The 22304-nt window shown below is 36.9% G+C and overlaps 1 protein-coding gene across 8 annotated transcripts in view; it reads right to left on the minus strand.

Annotated features, from left to right (window-relative positions):
* SGCG (sarcoglycan gamma) overlaps positions 1–22304 on the minus strand; it is a 139062-nt gene that overhangs the window by 52831 nt on the left and 63927 nt on the right. For 2 of the 8 annotated variants that reach the window (XM_040543996.1, XM_040543992.1), the window contains exons 3-4: positions 15644–15684; positions 14963–15157 (exon numbers count right to left, since the gene is read on the minus strand). In XM_040543996.1, coding sequence (XP_040399930.1) covers positions 14963–15157 — 195 coding nt within the window. In that variant the 5' untranslated portion in view covers positions 15644–15684. Of the gene's footprint in view, positions 1–14962; positions 15161–15643; positions 15685–22304 lie in introns of all 8 variants that reach the window. The other 6 variants (XM_040543995.1, XM_040543993.1, XM_040543991.1 and 3 more) reach the window with 3 other exon arrangements.

The raw sequence follows: 22304 nt of genomic DNA on the forward strand, positions 1-22304 counted from the left end.
CTCCTGCTGTCCTGATGCCAGCAACTGTCACTGATTGAGTGTGCTGACCCTTAGCTCTAGACACTGCTGTGTGTAACACCCTGAGACTCCTATGTTTTCCAATTACTAAAAGCTCACAGCAAGGCAGGGACTGAGCTGTATAGAAGAGGAGGATGAAAAGGTACTTCTCTGTAGACACTAAGCAGATTTTGCTCATCCTGCAAGTTTACTGTTGTGGGAACTGCTGGCACCTACCAAAACCTTACAAAGCAAAGATGCAATTTAGCAATAGCGTTCAGAAAGGTGTGACCAGTTAGTTATTTGAAATCTGGCAGATTTTAATTAGAATAACAGGAAGTCTTCCAGAAGCCTTTTCCTCATTTGAAAATGCTCCAGAGGGGGTAAGCACTTCCAGAAACAGAGCCAAAGGATTCTATAATAAATGCAAGCTCTAAGTGGGTTCAAGCCTCTTAAAAGGTCAACAAAAGGCTCTTTGATTCAGAAATCATGGTCTAAAGCATATTTGATCTCTATTTAGCCAATTGCCTACATAGGATACTCCAAACTACCTAAAATAATTAGCTACCACTACTAGAATCTTAGGTAAGACTCAAGGTGCTATGGAACATTTGCATGGGAGGACCATCTTGGATGGGCTATCATTGTCTTAGACTCCGGAACGTGACAAATGTGAAATAATTTTCCTCCGAAAAAGGGGAAAGCAGTTCTTTTCTCCACAAAGTACGTCCAGGGAAGGTTCAGGTCAGAAATTAGGAGACATTTCTTCTCAGAAAGAGCAGTCAGGTATTGGGACGGGTTGCCCAGGGAGGTGGTGGAGTCACCGTCCCTGGGGGTGTTTAAGGAAGGGTTGGGCCTGGTGCTTAGGGACATGGTTTAGTGGGTGACATTGGTAGTAGAGTGATGGCTGGACCAGATGATCTTGGAGGTCTTTTCCAACCTTAATGGTTCTACGATTCCATGATAAGTGTAGCTAACAGGTTGAAGGAGGTGATTCTTCCCCTTTCCTACCATGACACCCCACCTGGAGAAATGTGGAGTAATGCGTTCAGCTCTGGGGCCCCCAGCATATTAAAGATGTGAATCTGTTAGAGTGGATCCAGAGGATGGCCACAAAGATAAGAGGGCTGGAGCACCTCTCCCATGAAGAAAACCTGAGCAAGTTGTGGTTATTTAGCCTAGAGAAGAGAAGGCTTGGGAGTGACCTTTACAGCAGCCTTTCAATACCTAAGAGGGCCTACAGGAACGATGGGGAGAGACTGTTTATCAGGGAGTGTAGTGACAGGACAAGGGATAATGGTTTTAAACTAAATAGAGTGTGACTTCAGGTTAGATATTAGGAAGAAATTCTTTACTGAGATGGTGGTGAGGCCCTGGAACAGGTTGCCCAGAGAAGCTGTGGATGCCCGATCCCTGGAAGTGTTCAAGGCAAGGCTGGATGGGGCTTTGAGCAATCCGATGCAGTGGGAGCTGTCCCTGTCCATGGAAGGAGGTTGAAATTAGATGATCTTTAAGGTCCATTCCAACCCAAACTATTCTATGACTCTATAATTCTATGATTATATGACCAAAAAAGTCACATGGAATGAGATGCACATTGCTGTGAGACTATCAAGAGGAGGAACAAGCAGCTCTAGGGCTCTTGCACCCACACTAACTGGCTCTCAGGCAGCCAAGCATCATGCAGACTATGGCTTAGATTCAAAAGAGCATCAAATTCATTTTGAGAGCATCAAAAGCATCATTCAGGATTTATCTCTTAAGCCAACATAATAATGTAGAGGTCTGCTGTTGCGAGTACGTGGCCCTTAGAAATGAGATGAGGCATAAAAAATATTCATTCAATTTATGGTGAGTGTTTCTAGTCACCTAAATTCAACCAGTATCCATAGCTTGCATTTTCTTACCAATGTAGAAACTGATATACATGGGGATTCACTACTCTTGCTCAACTACTACTCTTATTACATCATATCGTATCACATCATCACAGCTTTTGCACTTTCTCAGAATGTTAGTCTCAAATGAAGTCCTCAAACTCTTCTAACAACGGAAATTAAACTTCTGGTCTATGTAACAGCTAAGATCTGCACAGGAAGTTGTGTATTTTCCTCTTTTGGGAAGAAATCAAATACTGGAAAAACAAGCATATCCATATATTAGGATTGCTGCAACAGTAAAATCTTTAAGTTAAATCAAACAGTAATTTAGACATGCACTCATCTCAACTCTAAGTAATTCCCATTTCAGGACTTAATAGCATATTTGATCTGTATACCAGTTCCTTGAATATTTCAAATTTTCTGAGTATTAGAAGTCCACACATACTGTAGCTGCTGTTTGAAACTGGTAATGATATTAACTTCAGAGTAGATTGGATGTATTATTTCCATTCAGGTAAACACCTTGTCTTATAGGATACCTGCATCCTACTTTTAGGTCAACCCAGGGAAAGACTTTGGCAAGTTCTGACTGAAACATCATTTGTTGTGCCCCAAAGGTAGTTCAATTAATGGCTTTATAGATCCAGCTTTCACTGCAGTATTTCTTGCAGCTATTACTATTTAGAGAACTTGCTTTGCAAACAAGAACATACTGTTTCATTGAGATAATAGGGCTTTGGGTAGAGATTGTTAAAGAGCAATCAGCAAAAACAGGACTGGTAATGAATCTGATGAAACTCTCTGTTTGACTTACAATATCTATTTTGGAGCTAAGTACGTGCTTGGTATAATAACATTACTGATACCTCATCTCATTTTCTATTGCAAGGACTCTATTTCCTGGTCTCAGACAGAGGTTATCCAATTCCTGTTCTCAGATGACAATGGAGTCTTTTTTGTCAAACATATTGGTCAAATCTGAGCAGTTAGCAACTGCAAGCATTCCTGGTATAGAAGTTAATCTCACCTGGCCAGCAAAAGGCTAGATAAGGCCTGAAACACCACTTCCAGATATGGTTAGAATGAGTGCAGGTAATATTCCATTATCTAGAAAAGTAGATGGCCACTCCAAACTCAAGTTCTGTAAGGAAATGGCTATGAAAGATGCCAAAAACATTTGCTTTTTTTTTTTTTTTTCCCCGATGAGGTGTCTTTTATAGAATAAAGGGAAAGTTTTAGGACAACTTGTGTATTTCCCAGCACAGTTAATGAGGAATTTTAAATTCATTTACATTTTAATTCTATATTATTTAAATCATATTTATACTTTGTCAAATTATATTTTCACCACTACCGTATGTATATAGAAATACGTATTTGGAAAAGTTTAGTAAGCAGTCAGTACAGGTACATATTATGCTATTTAAGTGTGGAGAAATATGAATTCTCATAATCATTTTGCTTGAGCAGACACTGAAGCACTGACAAGTCTTTTAACTGCAAGAGATTTCAAAAGCTAAAAAATAAATAATTTCTTTCAAATATATGAGACCATTGTAAGATGTACACAAAATACATATGGAGATGTTACCTGGATTCTTAGGAAAGAATTCTGGACAACTTATTTGAGTAAAAAATGAACAGACAAAACAGGTAAGGTAAATTTGGGGCCATTAGTGTAAGGATCTGATACAGACCTGTGGAAGGCATTTGAGAAACCAAGAATATAATGGCTTTCCATTTATTTCTGTGGACATGACAGGCAGGTTTCTTTAAGTGAATGAATAACAATGGGAAAATATATGTCAAATAAACAGGAATGGAACAAATTGTGGGAGTGGTCATGCACTTCTTGAGTTTACAGATTTGGGGATTTGTAAAAACAATAGTAAGGCTACTAGTAAAATCTTTATTACATACCTAAATATCTTCAAAAACATGTAAAGATATCACAGAAAACCACTGTTTTCTTGTTTCTTTGTACCAGAGGCAAAAAAAAAAAAAAGTGTACAGCTTAGCCATAGGCTATTGTACAACTCTGAAGAATTATATATTCAATTCTGACTTTGTTTTCTACATAATGGTCCTCTATAAAAAATAAAATAAAATACATGTATAATTTAAACAAATATACATAGGCAGCCATCATTTGGGTACAGTGATTACATTTCTGTCTCACTGATCTCTACTGGAGCTCAGTAGGCTCAGGCCATTTTAGTGTTGGACTCAAAACAGACATGTCCTAAGAGTCCCACACTGAAAAATAGCAATTGAGAAACTGCAGAGTGAATGCTTCTGATCAGATGGTGGGATTTCATGCATGAATGTATATGTAATTATTTGTATCTGGATCACAAAAAAACTAATTAAAATCAAGTTGTTCAATTCCTCCATCTCACAGTTATTTCGGTAGTCTGGGCTTTACTCTTTGGTTACTAAATTGCAGAATAGGTGCATGTCACAGTGTGCCTCACTGGCCTTGTTCCCTGATCACCCATGCCATCACCCCTCTTGGGAAAGTGGATTTTGACCAGGAGGAGGCCTGCAGGCATCGCTCATGTAAGTATTCAGGAACCTGAGATCAGGGTGGAGCTCACATGCAGGCAAGAGGCAATCAGGATGTGCACTTGGATCCAGGCTCTGGGAAGTCCCTGGTCCAACATTTTGAAACACTATTTGTTTTCATCAGGGTCCTCAACCTCAACCATTCTATATAAACTCATGTTATTCTAAGAAATGTTACCATAAATCTTCACTGTGTATGTGAATCTCTGTAACAATGTTGTTGAGTATATGATGATCTAACCTCAGAGATGAGGAAAAGGCTGAGGTACTTAAAGCCTTCTTTGCTTCAGTTTTTAGCAGCAAGACCACTTGTTTTCCAGGTACTCAGCCCCCTGAGCTGGTAGATAGGAACAGGGTACAGAATGAAGACTTCTTAATCCACAAGGAAATGGATTAGTGACCTGATACTCCACTTAGACGTACACAAGTCCATGGGGCCTGATGGGATCCACCTGAGGATACTGAGCGAGCCAGCAGAAGTGCTCATCAAGCCACTTTCCATCATTTAGCATCAGTCCTGGCTATCAGCAGAGGTCCCAGTCGACTGGCGGCTAGCAAATGTGATGCCCATCTACAAGAAGAGCTGGAAGGAGGACTCAGGGAACTACAGGCCTGTCAGTCTGACCTCGGTGCCAGGGAAGCTCATGGAGCAGATTATCTTGAGTGCCATCAGGCAGCACTTAAAGGACAACTGGCTGATCCAGCCCAGTCAGCATGGGTTTATCAAAGGCAGGTCCTGCTTGACGAACCTGAGCTCCTTCTACAACAAGGTGACATGCTCAGTGGACGAGGGAAAGGGTATGGATGCAGTCTACCTAGACTTCAGTAAGGCTTTTGGCACTATTCCCCACAGCATTCTCCTGAAGAAGCTCAAGGCTTGGGAGGGTGTATACTTTGTTGGGTTAAAAACTGCCTGGGTGGTCAGGCCCAAAGAGTCGTGGTGAACAGAGGGAAATCCAGCTGGAGGCTGGTCACTAGTGGTCACCTAGATATTCACTGTCTCATAGAGATAGTGGGAATGGCTGTGGCCTGGTTGGGCACAAAATATACTTAATTTAATGGAAAAATGGCAAAACACAACTCTTCAGGATTGTTCAGAGTTGAAACTATGGAATATTAGTGTTCTGACGAGAATTTTTAGTAAAAGTTAGGATGAGTATTTGTGAATAATTAATGACATTTTTGCTTTTACTTAATTATTAAAAAATGTGGCATCTTCAAAATGACAACTAATTCCATGGAGTATACACTGTTAATGGTGAAATTTGTGGAAAGGCTGTACAGATTCATTAGTGTATGTCTTTGCAGTGAAGGAGAACTCTTGCCGTGAAAGAGTGCTCTTTTCTGTACATTTTTATTGCTGCTAGTCTGCTTTTAAATGTTCCAAATGATTGGTCACCCACAATTTACTATGGCATGCTATTGCACAGCCTAGTAAGTCAGAAAGTGTTACTTGATTTCCAGTTAAAAATTTCCTTTCTTAATGCATCATATTCCTAGTTTCATATTTTTCAAATTTCCTTAAATAATCCTCTCCTTCCTAAGTGTCTGAACTTACCAAGTGAATAAATAGTTGTTTAAAGAAGTATTTAAATATATAATAAGTTAATCTATTTCTAAATGCATATAATATTCATAGATCTAGACTGGTATCATTATCAACTAACTAATGAACAGATATATCTATTGTTTAGTAAAATTATATAAAGTTACCTCTTCAACTTTTTCTCATGCAATTAAATTTAAACAGATTGACATTTCATTACGGAAAACTTCAAAAAGTAATTAAAAAAATCAAATTTAGTACTTCATCTATATTGATTATTAATTGCACATAGGAACCCCACAAGATTAGCAAAGTGGTATATCAGAGAAAAAAGTTTTTGGGTACAAATATATGGGTAGAGTAGTCAATAATTGTAAGTGAGACAAAAGAATAAAATACTTGTGCATGGTATTTGGAAAACACTGTATTTGTTAGGACAATTGCTACAGCTGGACAGTTTATTCCAGTCCCTGAAATAAGTGCGTATAAAAGAGAAACTGGAAGACCACTCTCTAATCAAAAAGTACAGAGACCTTCCCAATTCTCATTGCCTATGTCTGTATGTCCAGGTGAAGTGCAGACATGAGAGCATGTTAAAATTTGCCCTGTCCTTAGGAAGAGCCATGGTTAGAATATGCATCGATGGACTAGACATTGTGTGCTTGGCTTCCATATACCAACTTCATTCCAGTCATAATAAGGTGATCTACAGATTGTCCTAAGGCTTAGTATTTGGGCTTGACTTTCCACTCATTAGTGACTCAGACACAGGTAATGTTTAACATGCAGGAGAGCATGAGACTGGGTGCACATTCAAGTCATGTTTAACTGACAGTGCAGCTAAAGTAATAAACACCTTTCTGCCTCTCTCACTTGCACTGAGCTTGAAATTTTGTAGCACAGAAAAACCTGTGCTACATGCCAAACTCCAGTCTGGAGAAAGGCAACTAGTTATCCTGGGGAGCATATCTGTTTCATGACTGTATGTCCTTATCAAACTGAAATACAGTAGGGTTCTCTTGGCCTTTCTTATTCCATGAAAACATGATAGCTGGGCATCCATGAAAACCCAAGGAACCATGTGTTTCTCCATCAGTTGTTAAAAAAAGTCAGAAATACTCTTTGGCACACAACTGTTCTGGGTATTATGATAAAGCAGCATCACGTGAGTGATATATCATAATTCAATTAATGTGGAGTTTCTGAAAGACACATCCTATTGCATCAGAAATGGTAACCATCTGACCATGTGCTTTTTTCACACCAGAGTTTGAGAGCGCTATTATAACAATCTATGAAATTCAATTGTGATCTAAAGGTTTTGGTCTAAGTCTTCACTGATTATAGTGTAGACATAATGCATCGGTATTAAGGGTGAAGTTCTGAATATAAATTCTATATGTGACAGCAGAGTAGGAAAACTGAAGATGGTTGTATTCAGGAGAAAATGTGAAGTTAGTCTCATGAACCTTGTTTTATCTAAGGAATATAAAGGTATGGGAAAAGTAAAAATGTGAAAAGAAAAAAAAATTGTCAGAAATCATTACTCTGCCACTATGCAAGCAAAAGATTATAGTTGTTAAATCATATCAGTTAGATAACAAACTGAGAAGCCAAATTGCTCTTTTTAATGCCTCCTGCTAAACAGCTAATCTTTGTAAAGCTTTCTGATGCTACAAATGTATAAAGCATTGTTATTCAGATTAGCTCAACACTGTCCAACCTTCCCAAGTTATTTTCCAGTCATGCAGCCTTCTAGAGCTGTGTTAGTATGGAATTGGTATGTTGGGCAATTATTATGGGGGATATTTAAATAATTTAAGAATGAAATTCCAAAATACAGATCCTTAAAAGTCCTGCTCACTTGTCCAACAGATCTAGAAATATTAATATGAACACAATCAAAATCCCATAAGTAACTATCTTATGAGTAAAGCCTACAGGGATAAAGAGTGATAATGTATTGATGTCCTTTTACATAAGAACAAGTAGTTGCAGGACTTAAATGGGATGTTGCACTCCCAGATTAAAATTCCTCCTTTACCTGGGAAAATCTGTTTTCATATCTTCTTCCATAGATCCATGCTCTAGTCAACAGATTATAATACATTTGCTGTTGTGAATGTTATAAACTTTTTTTCTAGTTTGTTCTTCATATAAATTCATTAAATAGTAATTGGAGCAGAAGCTACAACAGAAGCCTCTATCTCCAAGATAAGTGCCATAATCATCTGACAGTTAAATCAAGTGTTATCTCTAGCCCAACAAAAATTAAATTATTCCACATAAATTAAAAGTTTAAATTAGAAAGACTGAAAGATGCCCAATTTTATAGGCTATACCACAGTAAGGAGTTAGAAAAGAACAATGAGAGTAAAGAATATTCTTATATTCAATATATTCAGTATTTTCCTAGTTAAGTATTTTAGGATCTGATAGTATTTACAAGGATGAACTTTAATCTCATATGACAGCATCTAGTCTATTAGGTGATGGTCTTAAAATTAAAATGTTATAAGCTAAGAGTCAGTGGATCATTTTAAAATTGCACAATCATTTTTATCAATTACAAAACAGCAAAGTAAATGAGGAAACTAATATATATTTTTCCCATGAAGCATTTCTTTTCTGTTTCTCAGAAGCATTAGAAATACTAAAAATAAGTTTTTCACATAAAATCTCTAGTATAATAAAATTAAAAGAAAACAACAACAACAACAAAAAAACAACATGATATTCTCTCTTGGCAACATCAGACGGGCAAACACAAGAAAAAACTTCTAAAAAACAAAAGTTATACTACATTTTGTCAATATCTCTCTCCTACTGGGGGGCTCAGAACTAGAGGCAGTATTATATGTGTGCTCTAATGAGTGCTGAGTAAAGGGGAGATAATCACTTCCCTCACTCTCTGGCTCTGCCCCTGCTCCTCCAGCCCAGGATCTGTTGGCTTTGTAGCTGCCAGGGTCGCTGCTGCCTCTGGCTTAGCCTGCTGCACACCAAACTCCACAGCCTTCTCCGTAGAGCTGTAGTGGGTTTACGTGACAAGGTTTTGGTAGCAGGGGGCTGCAGGGGTGGCTTCTGTGAGAACAGTCCTGAAGCTGCCCCCTGTTAAATAAGGGCCAGTTTCATCTGGCTCCAAAGGGACACACCGCTGGCCAGAGCCAAGCCAATAAGTGATGCTGTTTGCACCTCTGTGAGAGCATAGTTAAGAAATGGAAAAAAACTAACTACTGCTCAACAGCAACTGGGAGAGCGAGGAGTGAGAAGCAGCCCTGCAGCCCCTAAGGTGAGTGCAGCAGGAGGGCAGGAGGTGCTCCAGGCACACAGCACAAGTTCCCCTGCGGCCTGTAGAGAAGCCCCTGGTGGAGCAGGCTGTCCCCCTGCAGCCCACGGGTCCCACATGGAGCAGATCTCCACGCTGCAGCCCATGGAGGAACCCCCACTGGAGCAGGGGGATGTGACCTGGAGGAGGCTGAGGCCCATGGAGAGCCCCCGCAGGAGCAGGCCCCGGGCCGGAGCTGCAGCCCGTGGAGAGGAGCCCACGCAGGAGTGGGGGGTCTGGGGGGAGCTGCCGCCCGTGGGGTACCTGTGCTGGAGCAGTTTGCTCCTGATGGATGGAGGTGGAAGAAGGTGGATGGGGGGAAAGTAATTTTAGTTTCTTTCCTTTGTTTCTTGCTTCCATAGCTTGCTAGTAATAGGCAATAAATTTTATTAATCTCCCTACTCTGAGTCTGTTTTGCCTGTCACGATAATTGTTGAGCAATCTCCCTGTCCTTATCTCAACCCTTGAGCCCTTTGCATCGAATTTTCTCCCCCTTGCCCTTTGAGGAGGGGGAGTGAGAGAGCGCTTGTGGTGGAGCCTAGCTGCCCACCTGAGTAAAACCACCACAAGAGCTGCCAGGTGGACCCAGCCTGTGCAGGAGACAGGGGCTCTTTCTTTCCAGGAGCAGGGCTTTGCATCTGTTCTTGAATTTCATAAGGTTGGTTAATTTCTGCAGCCTGTCTAGGCTCCTCTGAATGTCAACCACAGCCTTCAAAGTATTGATTGGTACCCACAACTCGGTGTCATCTGTAAACTTGATGAGCATGCACTCTGTCACCTCTTCTAAGTCATGATAAATATATTAAATACAAATAGCTCCAGCAGGATAGACTCCCTGAAACCCTTACTATAGGCCTCCATGTAGAATACAATGCATTAATCACTATCTTCCAAGCCTGACCACCCAAACAATTTTTTAACCCATCTGGTCGCCCATCATGTGGGCAACTAGGATACAATAATATTGAGGAAGAATGTTGAAAGCCTTTCTAAAATCAAGGTAAACGACATACAGTGCCCTCCCCTCATCTATAAATCCAGACATTTTATCATAGATGTAATCACATTGGTGAGCATCATTCACCTTTACGAAATCTATGCTGACTGTTCTCAGTTACCCTCTTCTCCTTCATGGACCTTGAAAGTCTTCCAAGAGGACTCACTCTATCGTTTTCACAGGAACTGCAGTGAGATTGAGCAGCTTGTAATTCCCTAGGCTGTTCTTTGGACTTTTTTTTTTTCTTTTGATGTTTCGCGGGTGAGGTGGGGAGACGAGCAACACTTGCCTTCTTCCAGTTATCAGGGATCTCTGCAGTCTCCATAAAATTTCAAACATGACTTTGTAAGGGCATCAGACAGTTCTCTCTGCACCCATGGACACAGACTAGCTGGTCCCATAGGGTTATGTAGGCTGAGGTCTTTCAAGTAATCTCTGATTCTGCCCTCATGCACTGCTAGTAGTTCTTTCACTAAGCAGAGGCCTGGGAGAACTTGTTGGTGAAGACAGAGGCAAAGAAAATAATGAGCACCTCAGCCTTGTCTGTGTCTGCTGTTATTAACTTACATGTCCCATTTGGTAGTGGACACACATTTTCCTTGTTCAGCCTTCTACTACTAATGCAACAGAATAAGCCCTTGATGTTCCCTAAAAGTCTCAACTAAATCTGAGCTTTGGCTTTGCTGACACATGAAGCCTGATACATTTCCTTGACCAGGCAATGTTTCTAAATTTCTTCTTGGAAGCCTGTCCGTGCTTCCAGCTATTCTATATTGCTTTTTGCATTGGAGCTCCATCACGAGTACCCTGTCTACCTAAGCCAGACTACTTAATCTTCCTGAGTTTCAGGATAGATCATTCCTGCATTTGGAGGATATTGTCCTTAAACATCAGTAAGTTTTCCTGAGTAACTTCACCCTTCAGATCTGCCTCCCTTGGGATTCTATCTCCCACATGGAATAAACCAAGTCTGCACTGCTGAAGTCCAGTGTCTGTACTCTGCTACTCTCCCTTCTCACTCCCTTCAAGATCTTGAATTCCACTATTTCACGAATACTGCCATTGATTACCACACCTCCCTAGATCTACTTTGTTCATGAGCAGCAGATCCTACTGTGTGTTGCCTTTAGTTGGCCCACCCAGTATCTACAATCAGCAGTTATTCCAGACACCAGCTAGAAATCTTGACTGCTTCCATACTGCCATATTCGTCCTTTCAGCAGCTGTCAAGGATGTTAAAGTCCCCCTTTCCAGAACTATCATACCCTTCAGAATCACTCACATGTCTTCTGACATCTTGGTCCTGTTGCAGCCCCAAATTCCTTAGGATTCTTAGTTTTTAAACTCTTAGGACTAGCAGTCCACTTTAGTTCTCAGAAAGCCTCAATACATAAAAAATGGAATCTGGAATTTCCATTTCATGAGCAATTTTGATATGTTATGTCCATTGGAAAACACCACCACCACCACCACCAAAAAAAAACAACCACCTGCATTTTTTTCAAACTTCCTAATTTTCATGCAGTTCCAGTTTCTAAATTGTTCTATTTCACCTTATTCACCAAGCTCAAGGCGTAATTACTTAATCCTGTCTTCTCTAAAACAGATGAATATAAAGAATTCACAGCTTACTTCCCTCATCTCCCTAAATAACTTGAGACCCCGTTCTCCCAAACTCCAGGAGAGAAAATGAAAAAAAGAATGAGCCATATCTGATACTCATAAATCAATCTGCACAACTTGGAGATACTCATATACTATGGAATTGGAGCACTATGAGAAAAGGAATACATTCTATGTTCAGGTTGTTCCCCTTTAGCCTAGTTTTTATGAAATGGAATGAAATTCTGTTCAGTGTAGTCATGCTTATTTAATTCTGAAGGCCTCTCAAACAATGGAGTTCAGAAAAGTCTCTGTCTTTCATCATCCTTCCAAATTTCTACAAGGAGATTAAAATCTATTCATCCTGCAGCATGTCTATGTCTGGTTCGTGTTCTCCTTTATCAGCTTAGCTTGTTTGCTAGTATTTATCACACTGTCTGTTTTCTGTGGGGGGGTTGAGACAGGAGATGTATCCATGAATTAATTCTATGCCAAAGCCTGTTGAAACTCTGTTCAGAGTTCCATTATTATTTTTATCTGTATCTATTAATGGACATAACATATGATGTTGGTATATTCTAAAGTATATTAGAAAAATACCTTTTTAAATACTCCTCATGTGTTTTTTTTTTTCTTCTAAATATGTTTATCAACCTTAGAAAGAATAATACAGCTTGTTCCTTATATTATTTTACAGAGGAACAGTTGTTAAAATTTTGTTTGGTATTAATCTGATACTTTTAACAGAGATGACATTTAAATGTATTTTTTTTAAACTAGGATGGAATACTTTAAGTATATGTTAAAAACAAAATATCTATTATTATAATTAAGCATAATAAGTAACATGTCTACATAGTATACCTGGAATACATAATAAATATTAAAAGTATCATCGCAGCTAACAGACTAATATTTGCTAAAAAGCGGATGACTGCATAGGATATTTCACAATTACTTTTAACCTCTTCCCAATAATGAGAATGTTTAATTGGGTAAGTATTGGGTATATATTAATCAACTGATTGCCTAGATAGCAAATACCATTCATGGTTAGAACTCAAGAACGATAAAAACCAATTTCTGAAAATATACTGTTACCTCTCTTTTTCTAACAGTTAACTAAAAGTTGTAGGCATAAAAGCTTATTTCCATCAGAAAAATCATTTAACCATAGCACTGATCAATTCTATGACTGTTACCTTCACTCTTTACAAATGGTATTTCTTTAGACACAGGAAAGGACTGTGATGCTTTGATTATACTTCCAGACTTGAACAAGCAGTATACTCCTACTATACTCTATACTCTTACTATACCCTATACTCTTTCTTGGACTTTTCTTAGAGGCTAACAGCACTTCTCTGGATATTACTTCTGGTATCATCTGAGTTGCTTCTTATCTTGACAAGATACTAAAACAATTTTCCATTTCTTAATGGTGTTGCACATACTTTTGCCACGGATTGTGACATACACCTGTACTTTGCCCAACTATTACTCTTGATCTAGAACTGAGTTTGGTAGTTCCCTAGAATTAACCCCTACAAAGGACAGCATTGTAGTTAAGTCACTATTTCACTGCCACGGTATGTCAGGAATACAGATTTTTTAACAGAGAATTAAGAAAATCCTTATTGCCATGGCATGCACAGTCCATCCATCAGAAGAGTATAAGCCTGCCCTACTTGAGCTGTTATTAAACCACTCTTGTTGTCATGGCATAAGGATGTTGTGCTTCAGCAGTTTGACCCATTTGGTGCCTTCTTCACAGACACCTTGTAGGAGACAGTGGTTCCTGAAAGTGGAGTTTCTGATACTATTCTGTTAGTCCTGACTGATGAAGAAATGATGACTGAGAAGAAATATCCAATTTCATACAGAGAAACCAAGCCAACAGGAAACAAATTTAAAAACTGCTTAAAAATATAAATCTCAGCCACACAGAAAACTATTTTAACAATTATTCATATTCCCTGTGATTCATGATATGCAGACACTAAGTGCTCATCTTTCATGTGAACTGCATAACAGAAAAATTATACATGATCTAAGATGTTCCACACTGTAATCTCTACGGCAATAACACTGCTGAAAAGAAATTATGTGGGGGAAGAAACTTGATGGAAATTCAAGCAGCAGTACGTATTAGTAAGTAGCACTTAAAATTAACCTATTTTCTTTATAGTAAGAGAACGCAGAGTATAGAAATGCTTCTGTGAAGATATAATGCCCTCCTTTTAGTGACAGAGGTGTAACAATGATAGACAATGGGAATTTCAATATAACACTTTCTTCAATAGCAGGGCAGAGCTGTAGGAATTAACTATTATTGTTTTTCTTGTAACTAGTTTACTCATATCATCTCTGCATCACAACTGCTTGTTAGGGACAAATTAGTTCTTTGATATTCACTGGTGCATTTTATTGCATTCTGACTAAAGCTACATCTTGAAGACTTCTGTAAGTTACCCCTTAATCTACTACACGCAAAATTGCATTATAAATATTAAAACACATACGGCAGTGGAAAGTTATTACATTTTTTTCCTGAATAATACATCTGTTTAGCCTCAGGCATGAAGTAATAATAACTACCTCTGAGTTTTAATTAATTGGTCAAATAAATTGTTAAATTTTAGATGCTGATAAACAAGAGAAGGAAACTAAGAAAAAAACAGCACCTGTCAGTAATCTTTTAACACAAGTGAATCCTAGTGTATGAAAGAAAATTACAGCAAATGTTTATAAAATATAAACTAAACAGACTATGAGACAACAATAAAATACATTCTCTTCACAGTAGTTAGAACCCACTTCAATAAAAGGTAACAACAACCTCAATATTTTGAAAATTAATGCTAATAAAGAAATTACAAATCAATAGATATGTTCAAAGATAAACCACACATATATATATATCAATCAAAGTACAAATTATAATTGAGAAGAAACAGAAAAGCTGATGTACATATGAAATAAAGGAAGTGGTGAGGCAGGAAAAGAAGAGAATGTGAAAAGAATGGAAAATTAAAAAGGACACTTACTGGAGAAAACCACATCACTTTAAGAATCCAAATTGTCAAAGAAAAATTCACAACTAGGATGATTAGCAGCAGAAGAACAAACAGGTAGAGGCAACGCTTTCTCCAGCCATAAATTCCAATTTTGTAGACATATTCATTCTTTGGCCTCTCTAGGCTAGTGCCTGGTGTTGTTGTAGTGTATTGTTCACGTACCATCTGCTGTGTAAAGAAAATAAAAGAGACTGCTTAGTTATTTGAGTTAAATTAAGTATATGTATATAAAAAACAAGGAAAATATGAATATATATTTGTAATGACAAGTTACTAGAAACTAGAAACTGTTACAAAGTTTTAGCTGGAAAGTATTTTCATCCGTTCCCATTACAGTTACATCTTACTTTTTGGCACAATGTAATATATGTTCAATACCTGAAATGTATTAATAACTATTTCTAGGAGGCTCAAAGTTATTCTATATAGAATGGTAACAGTATTCTCCCATTTTTCATAATATTCTGATTCTCCCTTCAAAAAATATTTAATAGGATTATATCTGCAGCTCACAGAACAAAATTATTGGACTGTAAAAATACTGTTAGATGTGGTAAAAGTGCTGTGCAAGTACAGGTTTAAAACACTTCTATATATTCTTTGCTCAATTCAGTAAAAAAATGCAGGTTTTTTTGTGTCGCAAAACTTAACTGTGTAACACTGGAATGACAAAATAAGTTAAGCTTCGGAATCTGTAAATAAAGAAACAAAATAGTTCTTAATAATGTAAAGGAAATAATGATTTCTTAATTTATTAGACGTTCACAAAGACATATTAGCAGTAAAAACGTTATATACTGTTATTTAGTTTATACAACTTTACATTACAGAGCTTAAACAATTTTTGAATTTAAATAAATCTTACCGGAGTGCACTTCCTTAAACCATAAAGATATCTGCTAATTTCCACCTTTACAGCACAGAGATCACCAACATTTCAAAACATTCATTAAAGCTTACATTTCAAACATGAGAATAAAACCTCAGCAGCTGAAGCTGCTTATCAAGAACAGCAGTGGGTAACATCTGTCCCATTTCCACTGCTATAAAATGAAAAAGCAAACAAACAAGCATGGATGTCAAAGTGAAAATAGGGACTGTAACTTCAGGTATTTCCTATGAGCCAGGTATATCCACAGGCATCTTACATCCCAAAATGGATCAACTTTACTACAATGTAATGTTCCCAGATGAGAGTGCCTTCACATAAATTCCACACAAGGTCTCCTCTCAAATCTCAACTTACTCCTAGGAATTAGATCACTGTGCTCTGCACACACAATTTTCAAAACGTGATTAAATTGCATCCTTGCCCAGCTGGTGAATTACTCTGTCATTAAAGAAGCTCCTTTCTAGTCTCCTGCAGAGCCATCCTGTGTCTATAACAAGCTTGTGGCTCTCAATACTGACCCTCATATTTAGAAATATATTATCTTTTGTTTCTACAGTTTCCTATCAAGCTATAAGCCAGATAACACAACATGAGTTTACAACTAAACATAAGTTTATGCAATCTCTGTACACATGCTTTATTCATCTTTTTTCTGCATTTCCATTCAAAAATCTTTCAAAGTTATAATTTGTTATTTATCCATATTAAAAATGAGACTTGATCATCAGCAGTTCATAATGTAACTATGCTATGGCCATTATGGTATAATGTTCTCATTAATTTGTTGCTGCTATCAGTCACAGTTGCTTATGATACTGTGCAGAAAAATGCTTATTTCTGCAGAAAATATTGAAAATAGTATAATGATCAGTGGAGAATCACAGATTCTGAAATAACTTTGCTTAACATTACTGCAAAACATTGTAGACTTACAGGATGGTACTTAATATTTACCACGTGAACTACATTTGCGTAAAACTACCAGATTATATTATTCCGTGCATTATTCAAGCATCTAGTACTGATTATAGGATCCTGTTCATATATGAGTTCCTTCTATTTTTTTTTTTTGCTGTTGTCCCACTAATCATTGTATAACAAATCAAGTCGCTGACATTGAAGGAGCCTTCTATGTTAAGTTTACTTTACCATGCTCTGCCAAGTAAGACAAACTGGGACATTTATACATATGACAGACTTCATAAAATACTTAGAAAAACCTTTATCCTTACTTTCATGCAGTCCTCTCCTAAAAACTGTAACTTAGAGGACAGGATGCATTTAACTGTAATCTGGTGACATGTATTTGGAGAAATAAGCGGCACAGTTTTTGCTCAGATTATATTACCCTGCAACAGTCCTATTATAATATCCTAACATATATATAATGTAAATATCCTTACACAGGATATATCCCTATATATAATAGGATATATCCCTATATATAATTTAAATATCCTAACACAGGGGATCCTCTGAGTTGCTTATTGTTTCCTTTAGCACACATATGTGGTAAATGCTGGTATAACAAGAAACAAGACAGATGACAGCTACAGAAATTTCTGTAGGAACATAAGCCCCCTTCACAAGACAGACTGCTTATTTTTTGAGGAGAAAAAAAAAATCTTCTTCTAAGAATACTTAAAGGGTTATTTCAACAGGGCTGTGGGAAAATGTGTCATTCTTTAGAAATTGCAAAAATCTCATGAAGTTAGCTGAGCTTTCAACAACAAATCTCTAGGTGTGACATCTACGCTTTTCCTGTTCCTTGTGTTGCTGCCCACTACATCCTCAAGATAAATTTCTCAGTAAAAGCACAATTTGATAAAGAATAAATGAATTCTTGGCTCTTCACATTCTTACACCAGTCTCACCGCAGTGGTCTCTGAGGTTGAGATTCATCTCACCATGTTAGATATCAATAATTTAGCTTTCAATAGCTGAGCCAGTCAACTTGAACTCCTTTTATGATCAATGGAGATAAAATCACCCCTGCTGGGAATTATTTATCTAACTTATTTCAGATGTTTATTTCAGACCTCCAGTGAACTGCACCTTAAACATGGTTAACTTCTCTCCATATAGAGAGAAATAAAGAGAGCCTGGAATGACATATTTATATGTATGTATATATATAATATATATACATATATATACACATATATATAATATGTACAAACCTACATGCTTTAGACATAAGTATTTGGTCAAATTAATTCCAACCGGAATGATTTCCAGAAGCATGTAATTTAACAAGAAGACAGGATTCCTTCGATTCCTGTCTTCTTCTGTTCCATTTTTACCCTGTTGTAAAATGTTTATTGTGTGAGTGTGGGGGGGTTATACATAATGTATTATGTACTGCTGTTTAATGAGGCAAGGTTAAAATCCATTATGTATTTCACCAAAAAAACTATGAGTTTTGTGATTGCTTTCAGCCCTTCAGAAATTCCACAGGGGACATCTCCCAGTGCAGCTTTGTTCCCTCCACAAATTATTTTTTCCTGACAGAAAACAGTTCTATTGTTTCTGAGCATTAGTACTGCCGAAAATTGCTTTGGTCCCAGCAAATGGGTAATGCTGGCCTAGACAACTGCCTGCTTTGAAAAATATACAACTTTTCTAGTTAATGTAATAATTTCATGATTTCTAAAAGAATTAGTACCAAGCAATTGAAACTGAAATCCTTTAGGAATTAATACTGTTGGATTTTTTTTTTTTTTTTTTTTTTTAAGAATAAACAGATTTGGGTTTTTGTGATGACTGATGATATTACCAATTTATACATTCTGGAGCTGAAATTACATAGGAGAATAATCTTAGACCTGCATGGAGAAATCAGAGAGAAATTCTTTTATAGCTTAGTGCTGTTTTACAAAGCTGGGCTGAAAGGAAAAGCCTTAGACAAGGAAATCTTATAGTTGGTTGGTGAAGTCTGACAAAATTCAAGACTCTTAGAAGGTAAACAACAGGTATTTAGTACTACGATGAAGAATATCATTTTTAAATGGAATAACCATAAAACTGAACACTGGTTGTGCAGGAGTACACTAAACAGACACCTAGAAAGAAGTGGTGACTTAGACACTTGGGTGTACACAAGTCAGTTGGAGAACCAAGCAGTTTAAAAAATGAACAATGACTTTGTTAACTATTATCTTTTATACTCTTCTACAAGGAAGCAGCACATTGTGATGAACTACAGAGTAAGAGTGGTCTTGGCAACCTATATTGCTGATAAAATGGTAATTCAATTTCAAAATGAAAATTCTGACATAATTCAAATGGGCGATGAAAGTATGAATTATTTGGATCACGTCAGATGACATTAGCATAATAATGTCAGTCTTCTGTTTAATGGGAAGTGGAATTTCTTGGTGTTCCTACACAAGGGCCCACCTGAACAGAAGTTAAATAGGATTACAGTCAAATATTTGCATACTCCTTATGGATTTTTGTATATGCAGAAATAATTCATGGGATCTAGCTCTACAGTGGTAGGTTGCTATTTGAAAGTATTTTCCAATACTTTTATCTTTTTTACTGGGATTCATTTTTATGTGACTACTTCTTAACCATTTGCTGATTTAAAACAGATACTGAATGGTAATTAGCTGCCAAAAGATTTGTCATAGATTTGAAGTGATAGATATAATGTGTTGATTACCTGGACATTGCTGATATTCTGGTCATGTGAGATTTTCTCATGTTTTCAGAGGTTACTTAAAAGTGCTGCATGTAATGCACAAAATTCATACCTGTAGGAGTACGTGTATGAACTGCAGATGAAATATCTGTATATTCTTTACACTGTGCTACTAAAGGTGCCCTCTGAAAATGTGTAGCCGTGAAAGAACATTTCCTTGGACCTATTCCACACATTTTTCAAGCAAGATTTGGAAACTGACCTCTGTGATTTACATGATTCAGAGGTCCGGGATTTTTTTATATTAAACCCTAGATATTGAAAGCCTGTCCATCACTAATGCTGCCATTGGTTTCATGTTAGTTTGGACCTCAAGTTCAAAAAGGTATTCTGATAGCTCTGGAATATTCAATTAAGACAGCTGTCTTTTGAAGAAGGAATTTACAAACTTATCAGTAAGCCTGCTTGGGAAAGCAAGCATGAGTATAAACTTGTTAATCCTATTATTTTCAGGAATTATTTATCCGTAATGATTATTGAAACTAAAATACTATTTCAATTAAAATAAGAAATCCCAGGGGTTTTTATTTCAACTGAAAAAAATAATTATAAATGTGTTTTCAATGTTTTTGTTCGCAAATGGCTGCTGTTTTCTTGAACAAAGTTCTCCTTAATATTTAGTTTAGATCTGTATTACTATAATAATTTATCATACTGTCATAAAGCAACCAATAAAAATAAACAATTAGAAAGCAAATTTTAATTGGTTAATACTATAAACAACTGTAATTCCACTAATAATTATACAATTATTAGCATTTTCTATCTTTGGACTGTTTCTGACTGTACTGGGACTTTCAGCAAAGAGATAAAAAGCATTTGAGATACTTTTTTAAAGTCAGAGTTAAGAAGAAATGGTGAAGTGTCATGAAGAAATTTGCACAACTGATGCTCATGTTATATAGATTCTTTTGAAAAGGAACTTCAGTCGTCAGTACTTCTACTCTTCACTCTTTACATGAAGCATATTCATTCACATGCAAGAAAATTCAGAGTACGTGTGGGGATGAAAGAGGTGATAGAGGGCTAAACTAAAAGAGATCAGCAGAAACATCATTTGAATCATTTTAACCTTCCCTGAATTCTTTTGTCATTATAAACGAACTGTAAGCTGAAATAAAACCACCTGTCAACTCAGACAAGTGAGAACTACTTATACAGTCTGCATATAGTACCTTCATGGAACATTATCTTCATTAATGTTTTCATATAACGCATCAGGCTAGAAGGGTGTTATTATATAGTATGAACATCAGAAGTACATTAAGACTCTGACTTCACAATTTGATGGTATTCAGGCATGCAATAAAAGGCACACTTTTGTCTTTGCTGGGGACAGAAGCAGTCCACTGACTAAACAATAGGAAATGGGTGCTGCTGTAGTATTTTTCTACCAGAGGAAAAACAGTTGAGGCAAACCTGTTGTTCAAAGAAAATATAGGAAGAATCAAGAACTTGTGGAATCCATACAGAAAACTTTCAAGTTAAATTCAGACAGGCAGGGATAACGCAAACTCTCATGACCAGATGAAAATTTTCTAATTCAACTCTTCATCATTCCAGTATCATATATTTAATCTTGTCCAACTCTGCTTTGCTTAGATTTGCATATTATGTAGTATATTACAGATTGAATTGTAAACTAGTAACATCGGCTAAAAAGAGATGAATCCCTGCAGCGTAATTTGTTGAAACCAGCAGAGAAATTCATATGACCTCGTTAACTATTTGCATACCCCATGGTGCAAATTTACTTAATAACCATGAGATGGTCACAATTAACAGCTTTGCACATTTTAAGTACTACTGTAATAGCTGAAAGGTAGTCACAGCATAGGCTGAAATGGTATATTAGAAATTATTATTTGTCTAATGTCTGTACTTTTCAATCTCATTTATAGTATTCATGATACTTCCTTCAGAATTGAAAGACTAAGTAAGCGAAACTACTAGGCAGATGCAACTGAAAAAAAAAGATTTATGTTTCTTCTTTCTTTCTTTCTTTCTCTTTCTTTCTTTCTCTTTCTTTCTTTCTTTCTTTCTTTCTTTCTTTCTTTCTTTCTTTCTTTCTTTCTTTCTTTTTTTCAAGTTCTAGAATACTGTTTGGACTCCCATACTGTGCTTTTACATATAACTTACTGGGGTTTTGATTCTTGTTTTCCCCATTTGATACAACTAATGTATTATTATGAATAACTTCCTACTTCTAATAACTTCTCTTGTCCTAATTTTTAGCTCTGCTGGTTTACCTTCTAGGTCCTTCCAATGTCTTTTAAGTTTGTATTTACCCTGAGCATCCAATACAATACTTTGAAATAGTCACCATGTAAAAATTTCTTTCCTTTTAACAGGCTGCTTTATGTAGCATCCCTTTTTAAGGTTAAGAACAATGACTGAGATTCTTTGGCTGTGGCTGTTCCATCAAAGTTATTTGCTCCAGCATCAATGTGGCCAGTGTTACAATACTCTCCTTAACAACAAAGAAACCTTGTTCACCGATCAGAATTAAGTCAGGAAATGACTGTGCTTCTTGAGAAAATGCTCCTGAACAGTCATTGATGGGATTGCAAACTGTAGTCTGAATATTGGACCTAACTATGACATTTATACAGAGAAGTAAAAGTAGTTTACTTCTCATATTGTTTTTGATCTACTACAGGTTTCCTAAATATTGATAGTAGGTATAAATTATCACTAAAGGTACTTAACTTGCA

The sequence above is a fragment of the Cygnus olor genome, chromosome 1 (genome assembly GCF_009769625.2).
Source record: "Cygnus olor isolate bCygOlo1 chromosome 1, bCygOlo1.pri.v2, whole genome shotgun sequence".
Lineage (NCBI taxonomy): Eukaryota > Metazoa > Chordata > Aves > Anseriformes > Anatidae > Cygnus > Cygnus olor.